At 43.3% G+C, this 23,846-nt stretch overlaps 1 protein-coding gene across 1 annotated transcript in view; it reads right to left on the bottom strand.

Moving 5' to 3' along the window:
• Positions 1–870: 870 nt before the first annotated feature.
• dusp19a (dual specificity phosphatase 19a) overlaps positions 871–23,846 on the bottom strand; it is a 35,408-nt gene continuing 12,432 nt past the window's right edge. The window contains exons 4-5 of the mRNA XM_034228940.1: positions 12,847–12,999; positions 871–1,325 (exon numbers count right to left, since the gene is read on the bottom strand). Coding sequence (XP_034084831.1) covers positions 1,125–1,325; positions 12,847–12,999 — 354 coding nt within the window. The 3' untranslated portion in view covers positions 871–1,124. The remainder of the gene's footprint in view (positions 1,326–12,846; positions 13,000–23,846) is intronic.

Genomic DNA, 23,846 nt, shown 5'->3' with positions numbered 1-23,846 from the left:
CGTAATATCTGAAATGTGGACCCACGGCCCAATCAGAAACGTTGCTATCAGAAACAATGGCCGACTGTTTGGACGTAATATGGTCGGTGTTTACATTAGCATCGCTAACACTCAGAGCTAACCTGTACTGGAGCGCATGTGTGTGAAGAAGCAGGAAGTAGAAAGGAACTCACCTTGTGGTATAACCGGCAAGAGAGAAAGCCTTTGAGCTCCAAACTGTTTCAGAGAGAATCCTTGATAATCCATGATATGGCGTTTCATCACGGCAGCATTTAGTTTAGACAGTAGCTGCCGGGTCCCGCATGAGCTCAGACCCCTCCTCTTTAAAGCTTTATCCCCAAATCAGCACTTTAGAAACAGGAAGTGAAATAGAGGGATATGAGGCGTGGCTAGAATGATCTGTTTGGTGTTTGGAGCAAAACACTTCATAGACATGTTTTTTACATATATCTGAGACCCATGCTATTGCCTAAAGATAGCATGATAGGTGACTTTAAGAAAGATTTTTTGCAAAAACATTAAGAAGTTGAGAAGTTTTTGGGAGAAAAGATTTTAAAAAGTTGAGAAAAAAAAGTTGAAATGTTCAAATGATTGAAGACATTTTGGGAATGAAGTTGAATCAAGCAGTGGATCAATAGTAGCTTCTGCAGTTCAAATATGTATTGATAGTGATGGATATCAAGAAAAGGAATCTTTTAAAGACGGTTTCAAACTCCAAACTAATTCTCGAAACATTTCGTATTCATTTTAATTTTTTGAAATAAAACTTTAGGAAGTTTATGGCTGCCATGCACCGCTCTGAAATCAGAGATGAATTTCCACAAAGATTAAACTTTATTAACAAAACACAGAGTCAACAACAGCACCAAAACGCATAACACTGATCAAACAAAAACCACATCTAATATATATACTGCTGGAGCAAAGAGAGACCGGTCTCTAAAAGAAAAAGCATTTAAGAATGTGTTATATATGTTTGTTCAACCTTGCATGCCTTATAATCAGCTGTTTTTATCCTGGACCATCAAGCCCGTGCAGGAACGATTTCATCCCACAATGCAACAAGCCCAAACATTATGAATTACACAAAATGTCTGATTCAAATCAAACTTGTTTCTTTCGTCTCAGTGTTTGGACCCGTTGAGCGTTTGGAAGCCCCTCAGTTGTTCCAGGAAGCCGGGGTTTGGGGAGGAGACCGGGCGGGCTGATTGGACCAATGAGAGAGCAGCATCAAAGGACTGGCCGTCACATGACATCAGGTAGCCAATCACCACCGCCGGAGCCCGGGACACACCGGCGTTGCAGTGGACCAAAACCACGCCTTTCTGAGGGGGACATGTGGATATCAGAGCAGCAATCATTCATTTCAAAATTACAGATGTACTGTGTTATCATCTTTTATTACACAGCTTAGTTGAATACTCGCTTCTGATTGGTCAATTTGGACATTCCAGAGGTTGTTCATTTTCACTAACAGACCGTTGCTAAGGAGAACAGACCGTTGCTAAGGAGGGCTATGCACAGTCATATCAATCCGCAGAAAGAAGTCCAGTCAATTTAACGTCAGCGTAAAATAAATAAATGCACGAGTGTTAGCAAAACATTTTGAGTACTTGATCAACGTACTGTCTCATACTACTACGACCACTTTTCTTTAAAAGAAAGTTTTAAAAGGAATGAAAGTTATTTGCTCAGATTGGCAGATTTGTTTTTAGATTATGTTTTTTTTTTTTTTTATAATCAAAAATAACAAATTTGGCAACATTTTGATTCGTCACTTTGGGTAATAGCATCATTTGTGAATATGTATATATTTATATATATATATATTTACTTCAGGAAGGCCTTCACAGATTATTTGGATAGATTCTACTTGAGTGTTTTAGAATAAGTAGCCAGTTTTTAAATCACACTCTGACTTAAACACAAGTGTTCGAGGGCTCAGTCGCAGACAGTTTGAGTCCTTTATAAACACCTAAAGTCTGCAGACTTTAACAAAGGGGTGCACCCACAATGCATTGCAGTTAGGTGTTCAAACAGCAATGACAGAGGAATGGTCCACCATTTAATAAAGACAGAAAATATGGAGGAAGTCGTCAAGAACATATTTTTCTATTGATAAAACACAGTCGCTAACCAGCAGGATGTGCAGATGTCTTATGAAGGCATCAGAGTGAATCATGAGAGAGAGGATCGATGGGTTTGAAACCACTCACAGTATTTAATGCCAGCCTCACACTCTACTCTGCATATAAATGCGTGTGCAGGTGAAAATACTCCTGCAGTGACGCTCTCTGAACGTTAGAGGTCTCCACAGACTAACACACACCACACGCTCTCACACTGATGTTGGGGTTAGTAAATAGATGTTTGTTTGTGTCCATTAGCTTCTCATTACAGCCTCTCTGCTCCCTCTCACGGACGTAAACACAACAGCTGTGAACCTGTTTTCAGTCCGCTGAGAAACGTCTATAAAAATGATCATGTGACCGCAGAGAGGGGACGGGTAAAGAAGAGCAGACAAGAAACGTCCCAAAGGTTTGTGAGTTTTGAGTAGAAATATACAAAGAAAAGTGGTTGAAATCGTGAGAATGTGCTTCATGTCCTCATTCCAAAACAACAGAATAGCTTGTTTGCCAATCACTAAACAACTATTTCATTTTACAAGTTGTATTTAACGTTGTAAACCCAGATATTGTAATTGAATTGGGATCAAACGGGTAAAAGCTTGAAGATGTGCTGTATACCTTAACGACACATCAGATCGCCTAGCATCACAATAAGTGTAGATAAAACGATAAAAAAAAGCTGTCGTAAAAACTAAATTACAGATCTGAAAGATTTGATAGAATTCGACACGCAAACTGTATTATTGTCCAAAAAAACTAATTTAAATCTCAGGTTTTGGGCTGAAATGGTTGGCTTTAAAGGTCTAAAGCTCAGGTATGGCCAAGGCATGGCTTCTAATGAGGGTAGAAACACCAGAGTTTATTTATGATGCATTATTAAGACATTTTTTACAAAACCTGTTGAGCACGTACACCAGTCACATGATGCTGTGGATGTAATGGTGAGTCATTACCAGCCAGATGGCCTGCTGGGTAATCTGACACTGCTTTTCAAAGTAAAAGCATCAGTTTGATTATCAAGGCTGGAATTACCGCATACACACATTGAAACATATCATAATGAACACACACACTTCCTGTAACCCTGTAATCATACACCCCTAATGACGGCCTAATGAATTGCTGTGTGTGTGTGTGTGTGTGTGTGTGTGTGTGTGTGTGTGTGTGTGTGTGTGTGTGTGTGTGTGTGTGTGTGTGTGTGTGTGTGTGTGTGTGTGTGTGTGTCTAGCATTACTATACTTGTGGGGACCTAAATCTGTTTACATAGTCATGTGTGGGGACTGGCTTCCCTTATGGGGACACAATGCGAGGTCCCCATGAGGGAAATCATTAATTTTAGGGTGAAGACTTGGTTAGGTTTAGGGTTAGGTTAAGGGTAAGGTTAAGGGTAAGGGTTAGGGTAAGGTTAAGGGTTAGGAATGTGTTGGTTATGGTTAAGGTTAGGATAAGTCTCCAGGAAATGCATGTAAGTCAATGCAATGTCCCCTGAAGTGATGTATACATGGTATGTGTGTGTGTGTCTGTGTGTCTGTGTGTGTGTGTGTGTGTGTGTGTGTGGTGTGTGTGGTGTGTGTGTGTGGTGTGTGTGTGTGTGTGTGTATGTGTCTGTGTGTGTGTGTGTGTGTGTGTGGTGTGTGTGTGTGTGTGTGTGTGTGTGTGTGTGTGTGTGTGTGTGTGGTGTGTGTGTGTGTGTGTGTCTGTGTCTGTGTGTGTGTGTGTGGGTGTCATGTTAAGGTGAGCCGCTAAAAGCTTGCATGACACTGAGATGTGATCTGTTTAATAAAGCATGAACAAACGAAGCATGTCATGTATTATTCAGAGCAGGAGAGAGGAGATGTCCAAACACGTGTCGCATGTTAACCTCGTTTTTAAAACACTTAAATCGACCTCCTTATTCCCATAATCCCTTGGGTTTATGGGATTATGGGATTTTAGGTCCTGTTGTTGGACTTGATCCGGTCGTTTGTTTTCACCTGAGCTGCAGCAGCTCTCACCTTCATCCAGCGAGGACGTTCGGCTCTTTCTGTTTGTTTTGAAAAACTTCTGGATTTAATTTGATGAAACTTAGGCCCTTTCTCATTTCATCAAATCCCCCTCCTCGACTCCTCGACTCCTCGGTCCTCCGGTAGTGACCCGGAAATGAATTTTAGCGCGCCATGTTGAAGGACATCTCATTTCTCTAAATGCACTTCGAGGACCGAGGATCGAGCGTCGAGGAGGCTCTCTGGAGGAGCTCTAACCGAGGAGAGAGGAGGCTCTCTGGAGGAGCTCTAACCGAGGAGAGAGGAGAGAGGAGGCTCTCTGGAGGAGCTCTAACCGAGGAGAGAGGAGAGAGGAGAGAGGAGGCTCTCTGGAGGAGCTCTAACCGAGGAGAGAGGAGAGAGGAGGCTCTCTGGAGGAGCTCTAACCGAGGAGAGAGGAGAGAGGAGGCTCTCTGGAGGAGCTCTAACCGAGGAGAGAGGAGAGAGGAGGCTCTCTGGAGGAGCTCTAACCAAGGAGAGAGGAGGCTCTCTGGAGGAGCTCTAACCGAGGAGAGAGGAGAGAGGAGGCTCTCTGGAGGAGCTCTAACCGAGGAGAGAGGAGAGAGGAGGCTCTCTGGAGGAGCTATAACCGAGGAGAGAGGAGAGAGGAGGCTCTCTGGAGGAGCTCTAACCGAGGAGAGAGGAGGCTCTCTGGAGGAGCTCTAACCGAGGAGAGAGGAGAGAGGAGGCTCTCTGGAGGAGCTCTAACCGAGGAGACACTGATGGGTCCTCCTCGGCTCCTTCGTGGATGCATTTCCGGGAACAGAGATGTTTCAAAGCGTCGTGACGCACGGCCGGACTTATCTCAGCCAATCACAGCTCTGCATGCATCCCCTGGATATTATTTTAGAAACTGCTCTCATCGCGATAAGATGTTTCCAGAGAGAACAGCTGTGAGGTCCGTGCAGAAAGCAGAGCAGTGTGTATCATATATATCACTCAGTAGAACAGGCCGACTCTCTTTGCTGTAGTTTAGTAGATATCTACAAACAAAGAGTCCAGATGTTTCTAAGAGCATTTAGTGCTTCACAAAATAAAATACACAACGGCTGCAGCCTGATGATGCTTTAGGAGCTGTAGGTGTGTGTGGTACAGTGTGTAGGTGTGTGTGTGTGTGTGTGTGTGTGTGTGTGTGTGTGTGTGTGTGTGTGTGTGTGTGTGTGTGTGTGTGTGTGTGTGTGTGTCCACATCTGTAGCCTGTTATTGTCTCATTATACCGCACTGTGAATGAATCAAAGTAAATATATAAGTCGTCATGAACACATCTGTCCATCAGACAGAGGGCTGCTGTGCCTCCTGTCATCATTGATGGACGTCTCTTTAAAATGACCGCTCAGAGGAGAGGAGTTCTCATTTCTCTAACCGCCTGCTGCTTCCCCTCCTCTCTCCTCGGTTCCCCTCCTCGGCTCCTCCGCTCGCATCTCCTGTGGGCGGGACTAAGTATCGAGGATAGGAGTCGAGGAGGGGAGTTAGAGAAATGAGAAAGGGCCAGTGTCTCCTCGATCATAGCTCCTCCAGAGAGCCTCCATCCTCGATGTGCATTTAGAGAAATGAGATGTCCTTCAACATGGCTTTTATTTATTATCTATTGTTTTTATTATATGGCTGTTTTTTATTTTGTTATGATTACGTTTATTCTGGTTTGTTTTGTGTTTATCTTTTATTTTAAATGTATTTATTTTATGTTGTGTGAGCTCATCTCTCTGTACAGCACTTTGGTCGGAAGGTTTTAAAGTGCTAGATGGATTGGATTGAGTTTGGAGTCAGTCTCAAGTGATTTTTCCGAATATCTACCAAGAATAAAAAACAAAACACTTCTCGATTGACAGGATTCTCTTCTCGAATAAGAAAAGAGGGATATCTGTTGGGAAAACACTGAATGTGCTCTTCCAGTATGAGAGTAACCTGATAACAAAGGTATCAACTGTAGCTGTGTTCATGACAGGATGTGTGATTACTTAGAAGAGCATCAGGACTGTTTGAGGCAGATGGTTTTTTGAGAAAAAGTCAGATTTTACCGATTGAGAGAAAAACTCAGTATTTTGTAGATGGCAGGATTTATGATTTCCTACAAGAACCGGTATTCCTCCATCTTGTGACTGTGTAACTCCCTCTCTTGGATATCAGCATGTGAAGGACACTGTTCAGGAACTAGTTGATGCTCTGTTTGTGATGACTCCTTCCATTCTGGAGAGGACCACAGATACATGGATCCTGAGATTAAGCTCAAGCCGGGGACCAGGGAGAGTTTTCTAACAACCTCTCTAAGGATGCTGATATTATGTGTTAGAAAAGTGTCACTGCAGAAATAGCTGTTCAAAGCAGTATACACTGTTTTAGTTCAGATTAGCTCCACGTCAGAAATGATCATGCTTGCCGTCTATCTTCATAGAGGCTGAATTTCTAAATACTGTTTATGATACTTACACGTTTACTTCAGCAGGATAATCTCCACATGCTAACACCACTTTATATTTCTGAAGTAAAAAGCTAAAGGCGGCTAATGCTGGGCTCTAAAGGAACTACAGCACGGTCACATGACTTCACGTCACCACCACTAAGCTAAAGGAGGCTAATGCTGGGCTCTAAAGGAACTACAGCACCGTCACATGACTTCACGTCACCACCGCTAAGCTAAAGGTGGCTAATGTTGGGCTATAAAGGAACTACAGCACGGTCACATGACTTCACGTCACCACCGCTAAGCTAAAGGCGGCTAATGTTGGGCTCTAAAGGAACTACAGCACGGTCACATGACTTCACGTCACCACCGCTAAGCTAAAGGCGGCTAATGTTGGGCTCTAAAGGAACTACAGCACGGTCACATGACTTCACGTCACCACCACTAAGCTAAAGGAGGCTAATGCTGGGCTCTAAAGGAACTACAGCACGGTCACATGACTTCACGTCACCACTGCTAAGCTAAAGGTGGCTAATGTTGGGCTATAAAGGAACCACAGCACGGTCACATTACTTCACGTCACCACCGCTAAGCTAAAGGTGGCTAATGTTGGGCTCTAAAGGAACTACAGCACGGTCACATGACTTCACGTCACCACCACTAAGCTGAAGGAGGCTAATGCTGGGCTCTAAAGGAACTACAGCACGGTCACATGACTTCACGTCACCACCGCTAAGCTAAAGGTGGCTAATGTTGGGCTATAAAGGAACCACAGCACGGTCACATTACTTCACGTCACCACCGCTAAGCTAAAGGTGGCTAATGTTGGGCTATAAAGGAACTACAGCACGGTCACATTACTTCACGTCACCACCGCTAAGCTAAAGGAGGCTAATGCTGGGCTCTAAAGGAACTACAGCACGGTCACATGACTTCACGTCACCACCGCAAAGCTAAAGGTGGCTAATGTTGGGCTATAAAGGAACTACAGCACGGTCACATGACTTCACGTCACCACCGCTAAGCTAAAGGCGGCTAATGTTGGGCTCTAAAGGAACTACAGCACGGTCACATGACTTCACGTCACCACCGCTAAGCTAAAGGCGGCTAATGTTGGGCTCTAAAGGAACTACAGCACGGTCACATGACTTCACGTCACCACCACTAAGCTAAAGGAGGCTAATGCTGGGCTCTAAAGGAACTACAGCACGGTCACATGACTTCACGTCACCACCGCTAAGCTAAAGGTGGCTAATGTTGGGCTATAAAGGAACCACAGCACGGTCACATTACTTCACGTCACCACCGCTAAGCTAAAGGAGGCTAATGCTGGGCTCTAAAGGAACTACAGCACGGTCACATGACTTCACGTCACCACCGCTAAGCTAAAGGAGGCTAATGTTGGGCTATAAAGCAACCACAGCACGGTCACATTACTTCACGTCACCACCGCTAAGCTAAAGGAGGCTAATGCTGGGCTCTAAAGGAACTACAGCACGGTCACATGACTTCACGTCACCACCGCTAAGCTAAAGGAGGCTAATGTTGGGCTATAAAGGAACCACAGCACGGTCACATTACTTCACGCCACCACCGCTAAGCTAAAGGAGGCTAATGCTGGGCTCTAAAGGAACTACAGCACGGTCACATGACTTCACGTCACCACCGCTAAGCTAAAGGAGGCTAATGTTGGGCTATAAAGGAACTACAGCACGGTCACATGACTTCACGTCACCACCGCTAAGCTAAAGGAGGCTAATGCTGGGCTATAAAGGAACTACAGCACGGTCACATGACTTCACGTCACCACCGCTAAGCTAAAGGAGGCTAATGCTGGGCAATAAAGGAACTACAGCACGGTCACATGATTTCACGTCACCACCGCTAAGCTAAAGGAGGCTAATGTTGTGTTATAAAGCAGGGTTGCCAACTCTCACGCATCTGGCGTGTGACACACGCTTTCACTCTCAATCTCACGCTCTCACGCTGCCCAAACAATTCTCACGCCAAAACAAGAATACCGAAGACTAGAAACGGTTTTGAAAACTGTTGTCACGCAGTGATCGTCTTCTCAATAGAACATCTAATCTGATGTGATAATGTCTTCTGGCCAATCAGAATCAAGATAACGGCGTGGTGTTGTTGCAGGAAGTCCCGACGGAGAATACTTTTGCTGTAGTACATCTCTATATACATCGATACAACATTACGTGTTGATAGAAATCAACACGTAATGAAATAAGACCCCACGGTTTGATGATTGATAGGTGTGTGGGCTGTCTTTCATTTTGACACACAGAACAATGGGGGCTATCCACCCTTATCCACAATGTAAAGTAATTCACAGCCTCTTCTCTTTGTGAGGAGAGAAGGTTCAGCAGGTTCAGCTTCATTTAAATATGTCGTGTATTAATAGATGTATTTATTTGTCTTCTCAAGAGAGTACCAGAATGTGTATTTTATATGTTAATATTTCAAAAGATCTCCTGGGGGAGAATCCCCCCAGACCCCCCTGCAGGGGTTGGGTTTTCAGCATGTCAACTCTTTCACCTGTGGGAACATTGCAGGATTGGCTCCAGGTCGCCCTTTTTATTTACTACAAGACAAATGTGCCTTTTTATTTCATACAGTTCAATTTGGATTGAGACAGGGAAATAATCTAAACCTCACGCGTGGCGTTTCACTCTCAAGGGGAGCGTGTATGTAATTACATTACAAATACTGACTTGAGCCCCACCACTGTATGGGTTAGCCCTACCATAGATTACCCAACAAAAATACTCCGGAGCCGATAAGTCAATTAGTTGCTTATCGCGACAGGCACACAATAAAACAGTGGAAACAAAGATGTGTTTGACTTTGATTAGTGAATGAAACTGTGTGCCCTTTATAGTCTGTGTCCAATATTGTGTATTTATATATATTGTATATCCTATATGCTAAGGTCCCGCTACTGACACGATAGCAGTCATTTCGTGCGCAGATGTGTAATTAAACCCATGATATCAAAATCTCACTCCAGCCAGGTACCCAAAGTTGGCAACCCTGTTATAAAGGAACTACAGCACGGTCACATGACTTCACGCCACCACCGCTAAGCTAAAGGAGGCTAATGTTGGGCTATAAAGGAACTACAGCACGGTCACATGACTTCACGTCACCACCGCTAAGCTAAAGGCGGCTAATGTTGGGCTATAAAGGAACTACAGCACGGTCACATGACTTCACGTCACCACCGCTAAGCTAAAGGTGGCTAATGTTGGGCTATAAAGGAACTACAGCACGGTCACATGACTTCACGCCACCACCGCTAAGCTAAAGGAGGCTAATGCTGGGCTCTAAATGAACTACAGCTCAGTCACATGACTTCACGTCACCACCGCTAAGCTAAAGGTGGCTAATGCTGGGCTATAAAGGAACTACAGCACGGTCACATGACTTCACGTCACCACCGCTAAGCTAAAGGAGGCTAATGTTGGGCTATAAAGGAACTACAGCACGGTCACATGACTTCACGTCACCACCGCTAAGCTAAAGGTGGCTAATGTTGGGCTATAAAGGAACTACAGCACAGTCACATGACTTCACGTCACCACCGCTAAACTAAAGGAGGCTAATGTTGGGCTATAAAGGAACTACAGCACGGTCACATGACTTCACGTCACCACCGCTAAGCTAAAGGAGGCTAATGCTGGGCTCTAAAGGAACTACAGCACGGTCACATGACTTCACGTCACCACCGCTAAGCTAAAGGAGGCTAATGTTGGGCTATAAAGCAACCACAGCACGGTCACATTACTTCACGTCACCACCGCTAAGCTAAAGGAGGCTAATGCTGGGCTCTAAAGGAACTACAGCACGGTCACATGACTTCACGTCACCACCGCTAAGCTAAAGGAGGCTAATGTTGGGCTATAAAGGAACCACAGCACGGTCACATTACTTCACGCCACCACCGCTAAGCTAAAGGAGGCTAATGCTGGGCTCTAAAGGAACTACAGCACGGTCACATGACTTCACGTCACCACCGCTAAGCTAAAGGAGGCTAATGTTGGGCTATAAAGGAACTACAGCACGGTCACATGACTTCACGTCACCACCGCTAAGCTAAAGGAGGCTAATGCTGGGCTATAAAGGAACTACAGCACGGTCACATGACTTCACGTCACCACCGCTAAGCTAAAGGAGGCTAATGCTGGGCAATAAAGGAACTACAGCACGGTCACATGACTTCACGTCACCACCGCTAAGCTAAAGGAGGCTAATGTTGTGTTATAAAGCAGGGTTGCCAACTCTCACGCATCTGGCGTGTGACACACGCTTTCACTCTCAATCTCACGCTCTCACGCTGCCCAAACAATTCTCACGCCAAAACAAGAATACCGAAGACTAGAAACGGTTTTGAAAACTGTTGTCACGCAGTGATCGTCTTCTCAATAGAACATCTAATCTGATGTGATAATGTCTTCTGGCCAATCAGAATCAAGATAACGGCGTGGTGTTGTTGCAGGAAGTCCCGACGGAGAATACTTTTGCTGTAGTACATCTCTATATACATCGATACAACATTACGTGTTGATAGAAATCAACACGTAATGAAATAAGACCCCACGGTTTGATGATTGATAGGTGTGTGGGCTGTCTTTCATTTTGACACACAGAACAATGGGGGCTATCCACCCTTATCCACAATGTAAAGTAATTCACAGCCTCTTCTCTTTGTGAGGAGAGAAGGTTCAGCAGGTTCAGCTTCATTTAAATATGTCGTGTATTAATAGATGTATTTATTTGTCTTCTCAAGAGAGTACCAGAATGTGTATTTTATATGTTAATATTTCAAAAGATCTCCTGGGGGAGAATCCCCCCAGACCCCCCTGCAGGGGTTGGGTTTTCAGCATGTCAACTCTTTCACCTGTGGGAACATTGCAGGATTGGCTCCAGGTCGCCCTTTTTATTTACTACAAGACAAATGTGCCTTTTTATTTCATACAGTTCAATTTGGATTGAGACAGGGAAATAATCTAAACCTCACGCGTGGCGTTTCACTCTCAAGGGGAGCGTGTATGTAATTACATTACAAATACTGACTTGAGCCCCACCACTGTATGGGTTAGCCCTACCATAGATTACCCAACAAAAATACTCCGGAGCCGATAAGTCAATTAGTTGCTTATCGCGACAGGCACACAATAAAACAGTGGAAACAAAGATGTGTTTGACTTTGATTAGTGAATGAAACTGTGTGCCCTTTATAGTCTGTGTCCAATATTGTGTATTTATATATATTGTATATCCTATATGCTAAGGTCCCGCTACTGACACGATAGCAGTCATTTCGTGCGCAGATGTGTAATTAAACCCATGATATCAAAATCTCACTCCAGCCAGGTACCCAAAGTTGGCAACCCTGTTATAAAGGAACTACAGCACGGTCACATGACTTCACGCCACCACCGCTAAGCTAAAGGAGGCTAATGTTGGGCTATAAAGGAACTACAGCACGGTCACATGACTTCACGTCACCACCGCTAAGCTAAAGGCGGCTAATGTTGGGCTATAAAGGAACTACAGCACGGTCACATGACTTCACGTCACCACCGCTAAGCTAAAGGTGGCTAATGTTGGGCTATAAAGGAACTACAGCACGGTCACATGACTTCACGCCACCACCGCTAAGCTAAAGGAGGCTAATGCTGGGCTCTAAATGAACTACAGCTCAGTCACATGACTTCACGTCACCACCGCTAAGCTAAAGGTGGCTAATGCTGGGCTATAAAGGAACTACAGCACGGTCACATGACTTCACGTCACCACCGCTAAGCTAAAGGAGGCTAATGTTGGGCTATAAAGGAACTACAGCACGGTCACATGACTTCACGTCACCACCGCTAAGCTAAAGGTGGCTAATGTTGGGCTATAAAGGAACTACAGCACGGTCACATGACTTCACGTCACCACCGCTAAACTAAAGGAGGCTAATGTTGGGCTATAAAGGAACTACAGCACGGTCACATGACTTCACGTCACCACCGCTAAGCTAAAGGAGGCTAATGTTGGGCTATAAAGGAACTACAGCACGGTCACATGACTTCACGTCACCACCACTAAGCTAAAGGAGGCTAATGTTGGGCTATAAAGGAACTACAGCTCGGTCACATGACTTCACGTCACCACCGCTAAGCTAAAGGAGGCTAATGCTGGGCTCTAAAGGAACTACGGCTCGGTCACATGACGTCACCTCTCTAGTTCTGAGGACTATGAATGCACAACGTTGATATAATGTGTTGAGAGTCACCTCGCTGCGGGCCTGCTGGATGAAGCTGCAGATGTCCGTCAGGTGGAGCAGCACGTCGGCGTCGGGATGATCCAGAATGCTGACCGTCTTATAGATGAAGAGGTCAGGAAACACGTTCTCCACGCCGAAGGCCACGTTCAGGATGTGAGACACCTGAGGAGGAAGGCAAGGCAAGGCAAGGCAAGGCAAGGCAAGTTTATTTATATAGCACTTTTCAACACAAGGCAATTCAAAGTGCTTTACAAAAAATGAAAGAGATTAAGAAAATGGCATTTAAAATCAGTCATTAAAAAGAAAAGCTAATAAAATAAACATTAAAAGAAAAAAATACATGGCAGTCAATTAAACATTAAAAGAAAAAGTACATGGATAAAAGTTACAGTGCAGTCTAAGATATGAATAGTTCAATTAAAAGCAGCGACAAAAAGAAAAGTCTTCAGCCTGGATTTAAAAGTAGTCAGAGTTGTAGCGGACCTGCAGGTTTCTGGGAGTTTGTTCCAGATACTTGGAGCATAATAACTGAACGCTGCTTTATCAATCAATCAATCAATCAATGTTTATTTATATAGCCCAATATCACAAATGTTACATTTGTCTCAGTGGACTTCACAGTTTGTACAAAATATCAGTATGACAATACGACACCCTCTGTCCTTAGACCCTCACATCGTACAAGGAAAAACTTCCGGAGAAAACCCACAGTTTAAAGGGAAAAATGGGAGAAACCTCAGGGAGAGCAACAGAGGAGGGATCCCTCTCCCAGGACGGACAGACGTGCAATAGATGCCGTGTGTAAATTGAAAAGATAATACATTTGCAACATAGGTAGTCCAAATGTTTGGAAATGCATGTGTGTATAATAGGAAGATGAATCCACGAGGATATCCATCCAGGACCTATGATCCAGGACCACAGCCACGACTCAAGATCCAGGGCTCGCGATCCAGGACAGAGGAGCGCAGGATCATCCATGACTCTGGATCCCGGCGTATATAGACACCAAAAAGAAAGACATTTGGGGAAGCTGGGTTAATCGGAACATGAGAGTACACAGGTATAGACAGAGAGAAGGAAGAAGTAAGATGTCCCCCGACAAACTAAGCCTATATCAGCAAAACTAGGGGCTGGATCTAATCAGCCCTAACTATAAGCTTTATCAAAAAGGAAGGTCCTTACCATGTTTAGTTCTGACTCTGGGGACAGAAAGCGGACCAGTCCCTGAAGACCTGAGAGATCTGGATGGTTCATCATTTAGCAGGAGGTCAGAAATGTATTTTGGGCCTAAACCATTCAGTGCTTTATAAACCAGCAGCAGTATTTAGAAATGTATTCTTTGACACACAGGAAGCCAGTGTAAAGACTTCAGAACAGGAGTGATCCACTTTCTTAGTGTTAGTGAGGACTCGAGCAGCGGCGTTCTGAATCAGCTGCAGCTTCCTAATAGATTTTTTAGTGAGACCTGTGAAGACACCATTGCAGTAGTCGAGTCTACTGAAGATAAAAGCATGGACAAGTTTTTCCAAATCCTGCTGTGACATTAGTCTTTTAATCCTAGATATATTCTTTAGGTGATAGTAGGCTGATTTAGTAACAGTTTTAATGTGACTGTTGAAACTCAGGTCAGAGTCCATGACTACACCTAGATTTCTGGCTTTATCTGTTGTTTTGAACATTGCACACTGAAGCTCAGTGCTAACTTTTATACGTTCTGACTTGGCTCCAAAAACCATTACCTCAGTTTTCTCTTTGTTTAATTGGAGAAAGTTCTGACACATCCAGTCATTGATTTGTTCAATGCACTTACTCAGTGTTTGAATTGGAGCATAGTCTCCTGGTGAAATTGTCACGTAAATTTGTGTGTCATCTGCATAGCTATGGTAACTTATTTTGTTGTTCTTCATTATCTGAGCCAGTGGTAGCATGTAGATGTTAAAGAGAAGAGGCCCCAAGATGGAGCCTTGAGGAACCCCACATGTCATATTTGTCAACTCAGATGTGTATTTACCTATAGAAACAAAGTTGTTTCTGTCCTTTAAGTAGGATTCAAACCAATTTAGAACTGTTTCCGAAAGTCCCACCCAGTTCTCCAGTCGGTCTAGTAATATGCTGTGGTCAACAGTGTCAAACGCAGCATTGAGATCTAATAATACTAACACTGAAGTTCTGCCACTGTCTGTGTTTAAGTGGATGTCATTAAAGACCTTTACAAGAGCAGTCTCAGTGCTGTGGTTTGGACGAAAGCCTGACTGGAACACATCAAAACAGTTATTTAAATGCAAGAAATTACTCAACTGTTGAAAAACAACTTTTTCAATGATTTTACCTAGAAATGGGAGGTTTGATATGGGCCTGTAATTGTTCATTACTGAAGCATCTAGATTATTCTTTTTTAAGAGCGGTTTAATGACTGCAGTTTTCAGGGCCTGTGGAACAATACCTGAGTGAAGAGATTTGTTTACTATATGAAGTAGATCTGAGGCCATGCAACGAAAAACATCTTTGAAAAATCCTGTTGGAATAATATCAAGGCAGCAGGAGGAGGATTTCAGAAGTTGAATAATGTCCTCTAGGTTTTTATCATTAATCTGATGGAATTGTGTCATGATGTCTGAATTGATGGTAAGTGGAGATAGGGACAACACATTAGCTGTTCCTGATGCAGAGGCACTGACTGCTTGTCTGATTTTCTGAATTTTGTCAGTGAAAAAGGCAAAATCATTGCACGCCCTGGTGGATAGAAATTCAGAGGCTACTGACACTGGGGGGTTAGTTAGTCTGTCGACGGTAGCAAACAAGGCACGTGCGTTGTTTTTGTTTTTGGTAATGATGTCAGAGAAGAACGATTGTCGTGCGTTTTTCAATTCCAAATTATAAAGGCCAAGTCTCTCTTTAGAGATTTCAAAGTGAACCTGGAGATTTGTTTTTCGCCACCTGCGTTCAGCTTTTCGACATTCTCTTTTTTCTGTTTTCACGGTCATGGCCTTTCTCCATGGAGATATTTTCTTGACAGACACTTCCTTTAACCTAGCTGGAGCAATGGCATCTATAACATTTTTAATTTTTGAATTAAAATGATCTACTAGCTCATTTGCTGAGATGTTAGCAGGGGCAAGTGTGGAAGAGAAATTCTGAGTAAACATTTCCCTAGTATTTTCAGTTAAATATCGCTTTGTGGTTACCTCTTTTTGAACATTTTTGTGAACAGAAATAGAGCTCTCAAAGAAAACACAGGAATGGTCAGAGAGTGCAACATCAGTCACCACAACCTTAGAGATATTCACACCCTTTGAGATAATTAAGTCCAGAGTGTGCCCCTTATTGTGCGTGGGCTCCGTCACATGCTGAGTCAGTCCATAGCTATCAAGAACACAAAACAGTTCTTTAGCCCCTCTGTCCTGGGGGTTGTCAACATGGATGTTAAAATCACCAACAATGACTAGACGGTCAAAGTCAATACACACTATAGACAGTAGTTCAGTAAAGTCATCAAAAAAGCTTGCACAGTATTTGGGTGGTCTATAGATATTTAGGAACAGAGCTCGAGAGGAGCATTTCAGCTGAAGGGCCACATATTCAAAAGAAGCAAAGTTTCCATACGATGTCTTCCTGCATTGAAGGGAATCATTGAACAGAATAGCAACTCCACCCCCTTTCTTATGCATTCTTTCCTGACTCATAAAACTAAAGTTGGGAGGGGTTGATTCGATAAGAACAGCTGCACTGTTATTTTGTTCAATCCAAGTTTCTGTTAAAAACATAAAATCGAGATTGTGCTCAGTGATAAAATCATTGATTAAAAATGTTTTTCCTGCCAAAGACCTGACATTTAATAAAGCTAGTTTAAGTTTGTTAAACACACTATCAGTCATGTTTTTTGTAACAAGCTGTGGCTGACATGGAATCACTGCTAAATTAGATACACTCACACAAACGTTTGAGCGCTTCCTGTTTCTATGATTCACCGCTCTTAATCTATTACCTATCAACACAGATATCGGCAAAGCTACTGGCAGGCAGGGCCCCGACATGTCCTGGAAAGAGTTGAGAGTGCCATACGCCCTTGAGCCTGGACTCAGCACATATCAGTAAGAGTTTGTTGTGTTTTGTACACACACATCCTTATCAGGCTTCGGAGACTGCAGATGCCCCCTCGAAGGGAGGGGAGGTGGTCGACGTAGGCACGGTGATGGAGACGGGCGAGATGGTGCGGGGGTAGAGGACATGCTGCCAGGGGGGGGAGGTGGTTGACGTAGGCGCGGTGATGAGGACGGGGGAGATGGTGCGCGTCTCCGCGGTGATTTTGGTGGGCGTCGTTGAGGAGCGGGGGTAAAGGACATGGTGCCAGCCCTGCGTATCGCCTTCGTTTGGTCTTTGAACTCCAGGAAGGAATCGGTGCCAACCCTCTGTATCTCCTTTGTGTGTTCATCGATCTCCAGGAGGGTGGGCGAGGGTGAAAGGGTGAACGGAGTATCCTCAAAGGCGTTGACAGGGGGGGTGACGGGCAGTGGAGACTCCTCCATTTGTCTCATAGGTCTCCCATAATCAGAACATTCCTCAGGCGGGTGCAGTGATAATTCTTCAGGGTTTTCTGCGTGATGTGTTGTGTCTTTCTCGTGTTTTGATTCCTCTTGCCGCTTGTCCTTGGCAGAGGGAACAGATTGATGACGCAGGCAGTTGAATATGTTAGAGATAAACAATTTCACTCCTGACTTGTTCAGGCAAACTCCATTTGCCTTGAAAGATGTCTGCGATCCCAGAAAAAGTTAAAATTGTCAATAAAAGGAACAGAATGGTCAGTACAGGCCGTTGAAAGCCAGGTGTTCAGTGCAAACAATCTGCTGAATCTCTCCACTCCTCTTCTGACTGGCGGTAGAGGGCCACTGATGAACACCTCTGCATTTAGAGAGCTGGCAGTTTCCAACAAACATTTAAAGTCTTCTTTCAGCACTTCTGACTGTTGTTTCACAACATCATTTGTTCCAATGTGCAGTACCACATTCTTCACAGTCGGATGTTCAGCCCCAATATGCAGGATCTTCTCAGCCAAGTCAGAGACCACATCCTTGGGAAACAGAGTACTTTGGTGTTGTTCTTATTACACAGACCTTTTACATCTCTTACAGCAGAGTCACCCACAATTAGAGTTTCAGGCCCAGTCGTTAGCTTTCCCTCTAGCCTTTTACTTTTAGAGTAGCTATTGGTCCTTACCCTGCTGCGTGAAGAGGACAGGTTATCCAGGTCATCAGATCTCCGGTTCTCGGTCAGCGGAGCGTATCTGTTCTGGATTGGCACACTTGGTGGTTTAGGAGGATTGTTTGTAATTCTCCCTTTAGCAGCTGTCCACCGCTGTTTCCTAGTATGAATAGGGGTTGAAGAGGCGCTCTTCCTGGGTGATAACAATGCAGGCCAGCCGGTCGCATCACAGATTTCGGAGCTCTGGGCTCTGCCTGTTATCCGTCCTACCAAATCCCATGGAAATGATTTACTCTTAGGCTTTGCACCCAGAGAGTTCCAGGGAGGACTACCACTTGTAGATGTATTACCCGGTACACAGCCCTCCTGTTCCTTGGAATCCTTGTAGCTGCTAACTAGCTGTGAGTTAGCATACCCTTTTCCATTATTTTGCAACACTGGTAAAGTCGTGTCATTCCCACGACATAGTCCATTCATTTCCACGTTAACTTCCAACCGTTGCATTTTCATTTCCAACACAGCCATCTGTTGTGGAAATAATTATCATAAGACGCCAATTAGTAACATACAGGACAAACCTCGATGTCTGTTTACCTTCTTTAAGGACACAGGCGGCTTAGCCAATAATGTTATTGTTCCCATTCTGTGACCGGTCAATACTGGGATACAGATGGTCTGTGTTGTGGGTACACTGGGACACTTCCTTCTCTGTATTTGTGGACTCCAAGGTAAAATCTTCGAGGTCATAAGTGTCCGAGGCAAGTAGCTCTGTGTTCCCACACTGTTTAGGCTATCTCCTCAAATATGTTGTTTACTCTCTGCGAAACCAGTTAGATGGGCTGGCAAGAGAGAGGCTCTCCAGAATTGACGTGGCAACTCTACCGTGAAGTCAGAACCTCTGACTCTTGGACTTGTGATGTGAATCCTCCGGCCGTTAACTCCAAATAAACCATCATGTGTTTGACATCAAAGCTACTGCTCTTCCCGTGTCTCCTTCCTGAGTCGGTGACTCCCACTGCATAGCTACACAGAAGTTTCCATTACAAATTGGCGTTGTCGGCAGGATGCCAACAGATCTTCAGATTGTGGTAAGTGTGATTTTCAAATCTACTTTGGACATTGCCTTATCAGAATCTGTGATTGACGGTATCCTAAAATTACCTGTGAAACTGATCGGCTGCGTTTCCTTTTGGTTAATGAACATTTGGGGATGATAAACCCAGGAGATCAGTGTCTGGGGACTCAGTCCTGGCTTATTTCCTCTGTGTGTGCTGCTCGGGACGGAAGTGCCATACAGGCATACACAGCTCATGTTTAGAGATACCTTAAAGAAAGGACATCAGTGAAGTGGAGCTTCTGTGTGAATTGAAAGCAATGTAAAAGATTTGTACTGGACAAATCGCCGGATTTTGAGGGTCTTAGTGGCTAAACATAGCAGTTGAAAATAAGCAGCCAAAGATATTTGCTGCTATCACCTCTCTGTAAAAACACGGCTCCAGCTGCAGCCTTGCGTGTGTGTGTGTAAAACCTCACCGTGTGTGTGTGGGGCTGGAGCAGTGCAGGCTGAGAGGGAGAAAGTCACAGCTTATTGCCTATAGGCTTTAACTCACGGCACCGCCGTCCTTCAAACGGGACGGTCTAAAAGCACTCGTTGTTTAGGACCGCTTTTCTCATGGTTAGACGGGCCAGCGCGAAGTGCGTGCATCACCCGATGCGCTACGGCTCTCTGGAGCAGGTGGCGGTCAGGAGTGCATACATACAATTATAGGCTAATTGATCAGAGGTGTGTAGTGGCAAGCAAGCATAGGCAAACTGTGTTTCACCTTGAGGTGAACTCGATGGCAAGTAGATATAGGCTGGTCGTACGGACTACAGTCAACTGAGCTGTTGTTTGGATAGAAAGGGAAAAGTCTGTGGGCTCCGATCGGGGGGGCACAGCGCCACTAGAAACAAATAGCCTAGTGGTTGTCGCAGGAGGATAAGCTAGTTACCGCTCTTGGACGGCTTTCAGGCACCGATAAATCACTTGTATGCAAGGGTGAGGCGTGAGAAGACGCCGCACTGGAGAGAATTCCCCCCCCCCTCTAAGATCTCTAAAATCCGGACTAAATTGAGCTGATGAGCTTTGCTGTCGCGCTGGTGTTTATTAGGAGTTCATGTTTTGTTTGTCTGATTGTTTGTATGGGGGTCTATATTGGTTTGTCCCGCCGTCTTGTGTATGTTTTGTAACAATAATGAATCAGTCCATAGACAGGGTAAAATGAACTAAACTTTAATTATCTCACCAAAAAGTAAATGACCTGAGAAAAATAAAAAGTGTTTTTATGTCCTGCCTCTGAGTGCAGGGGAACATGTAAACAAGAAGCCCACTGTTCAGGGTGAGCGCTAGGTGTAAGAAGAAAATAAGATTATATTGCTTTAAGAATCCATTCTTAAATGGTATTGCTGGTATGTTAAGATATCTTTGTGACCTTGTATAAACCCTATGCCCCGTCCTGCGCCCCGAGACCCTCAGAGACCTGCCTGAGGAGATCAGGGTTGCAAAATCTGGTTTTAGGTCAATGTTGTATTATTTGTTTCATTTATTCTTAATCTATGTATTGTATAGTAATAATGAATAAAAACGTATTGTATTGAACACATTCCGAAACAAAGCAGATAAGCAGAACAAGACTCAGACATAATACTAATTGTTGTTGAAACCTTTTGCGCTGTTGCAGCAAAATGGAAACTGTGTTAATTATTCTGTTCCAACTGGCCACTGGAATCAGGTGATTAATATAAGTTGAAGTTCAATTACAGTTTTAAAAATAGTTTAACATTATTTATTAAACTGCTTCAAATTATTTCTCGTATCAACCAATTGGTCTCCAGAGACAATACTAAAATTAAAATAGTTGTTAAACTACTGACAAGTTTTCTGAAAGCGAGCTTATGAACAACAGAGTAAAGGTCGCTGGTTAAGCCAGGATCAATATATTTGTTGAAGTTTTTATTGTGTGCATAATAAATGTGTTAAATTAATTGAGCAATTCTTTAAAAGTATAATGTTGCAATTTCTTTAAAATAAGTAATTACAGTTAAAAAATAGATGTTGTTTTCCAAGAGCCTCTCTTTCACAGGCACTTTGAATCATAACACTTCCAAGTCCTACAGAGATCAGTATCACTTTGTGTTGCAAGCCAAATCCAGGGGTTCTACTCGAGCCCAATTTTAAATACCATAAAGAAAAGTATTGAACCCAGCTCGAGCTAAATGTCAAATGTATTTAATTAATGTGCAAGTGTTTTGATTTATTTAAAATGTTCCAGTCTAGCTTCCTTCGAGTTTAATATAAACAACAGATTGGTTCTCATAACATTCTCACTGCTGTGCTGTCCCAAATGTTTGAAACCTTGGGCAGACAAGCACACACACACACACACACTTTGGATGAGTAATCACTTTATCCAAATTGTAAATTGTTGCCTTCTTTAAAGTTATTAGTAATTCAAGATTAATTATTAAATTAAATTAGGTACATAACAATAAACAAAATAACTTTGACTTGATCATTTTGTTCACAACATTAGACCTTGTCCTCTAATCTCTACTAGAATAAGATAAGTGTGCATGTTTGGGTGTGGAACACTCCTGTAATGTACCTAATCTTCTTATCCTTTTCATTACAGAGCTGGGGAAATGGTGTATTGCTTAGATTCTGACCCGTGCAAAGTCCAATTTTGACTGACATTAGTTTTAATGTTAATTTGATTTCAACCCATAAGGAATTATTTAGATGAACTCAACATTTCACATGATGATGGATTAGTGCTCCACATTTTTCCCACTAATTTGTTGTGCAATTAGGCCAATGGTAAAGAGAGACATTGATGACCTTGTGTCCCTTTTGTTGGTACGTGGTTCCATTCTGTCTATGGCCTTGGACGGCTTCACTAAGAATCACCCAGTTCTGACAGTCCGGCTGAGTGCAGTCACAGAGATGCTATGGCTGCTCTACATGAAATGACATTAATGGTCTGGTCTGAGAATGGACACCATTACCTGCTTCCAGAGACAATGCCGCTCCTCAGACTGAACAATACTGTCTCACGTGGGCCACTCCCCCCACCAAGCCATGAACTGAAAGCTTGACATCTGCTTTGAACACCTGGAAGCCTCCCGGTCACACCAGCACCAACCCTTGGGTCAGTCAGATGGGACTAACGGCTTAACTTAGGGCATTTGGTTCAGAAATATGACTCTCGTTACCGCAGAGTGGGTTGTTTTTTTTAAGGCTATTCATACTGCTATGCAGAGGATGCCTGTAGGTTGGCAAGCTGTTAAAAGCCCCTACTATTTTTTAAAATAGGCCTAAATGTCAGGGGCCTCTTAAATGTCTAGTTCTACATGTATTCACATTATATGGACAATGTTTCCACCTGGTGAAACTGAAGGCTGCACGGTACTCAGGCTACAATACGACCATTCTGTTCTGCTCTAACAATTCAATTGATAGATTCTACATCAAAACAATTAGCTTTTATTGTTTCCAATGATAACGTCATTTTAAGTGGAGGAATGCAAACCAGTTTTCAAATGTAAGGCTTTGAATGTGTTTGACATTTCTCAGTAAAAACACCCTCAGACACTCACTATCATTCATGCTATGCCTTCAGTAGTGACTCAGATGTTAAGGGGGAAGAAGCTTTTCCTCCCAAATCAGATATGCTTTGTTTTTTTAACAAAGGTATGCATTTTCTGGATAATATATGTTTCTCACAATTGTTTTTTTTGTAAGCTGCACACAGGTGATACTGAGTCTTCTCGAGTAATAGAGTAATAGATTACACCATGCTTAAATAGACTCCTAAGTTATTATTTCATATGAGACATATGTAAGAAAAGGGAGGGAAGAGTCAATTATATTGAGTAATTGATTTTATATTGGAACATTTATTTCTCAAACCTGTTTTATGGAAGAGGAAAATATTTCTGATAAACTAATATGTTATCAAACGGTAAATGGTGAATTAATATAACATTTAGAATCATTGAGAAGGGGTGATATCCGCAGGGACTAGCTCACCTTTAAATTACAATAACATTTCTCTACTTTGGACTGATGAGTTTATGATTCTTGCATGTTAAATGACTAACACAAACCTTACATTTATGCATGTGCATGTCTCAGGAAGGCTCCCAAATAATTCTGAGGGGCCGATCCTATTTTTGTATTTAAATGATAATGTGCTAAACCATTACCTTGAGTTGTCTGCACTCAGGAAAACATCCCTATCAAGTGTTAACCCAATAACTACAGTAGGACAGCTCTGAAGGCCAAGGGTCAGAGAGAGAGCTACGTGGGTCCACGCCAGCCACTGCAAGGTCCTAGTCACCAACAAAAGTAGATGACAACAAGTGATATGTCCTAATCACCAACAGAAGTAGATGACAACAAGTGATGTGTCCTAGTCACCAACAAAAGTAGATGACAACAAGTGATGTGTCCTAATCACCAACAGAAGTAGATGACAACAAGTGATGTGTCCTAATCACCAACAAAAGTAGATGACAACAAGTGATGTGTCCTAATCACCAACAGAAGTAGATGACAACAAGTGATGTGTCCTAGTCACCAACAAAAGTAGATGACAACAAGTGATGTGTCCTAATCACCAACAGAAGTAGATGACAACAAGTGATGTGTCCTAGTCACCAACAAAAGTAGATGACAACAAGTGATGTGTCCTAATCACCAACAGAAGTAGATGACAACAAGTGATGTGTCCTAATCACCAACAGAAGTAGATGACAACAAGTGATGT

Source organism: Gymnodraco acuticeps, unplaced genomic scaffold (assembly GCF_902827175.1).
Source record: "Gymnodraco acuticeps unplaced genomic scaffold, fGymAcu1.1, whole genome shotgun sequence".
In the NCBI taxonomy this organism is placed as follows: Eukaryota; Metazoa; Chordata; class Actinopteri; order Perciformes; family Bathydraconidae; genus Gymnodraco; species Gymnodraco acuticeps.
This window is presented reverse-complemented; position numbering and strand designations above follow the sequence as displayed.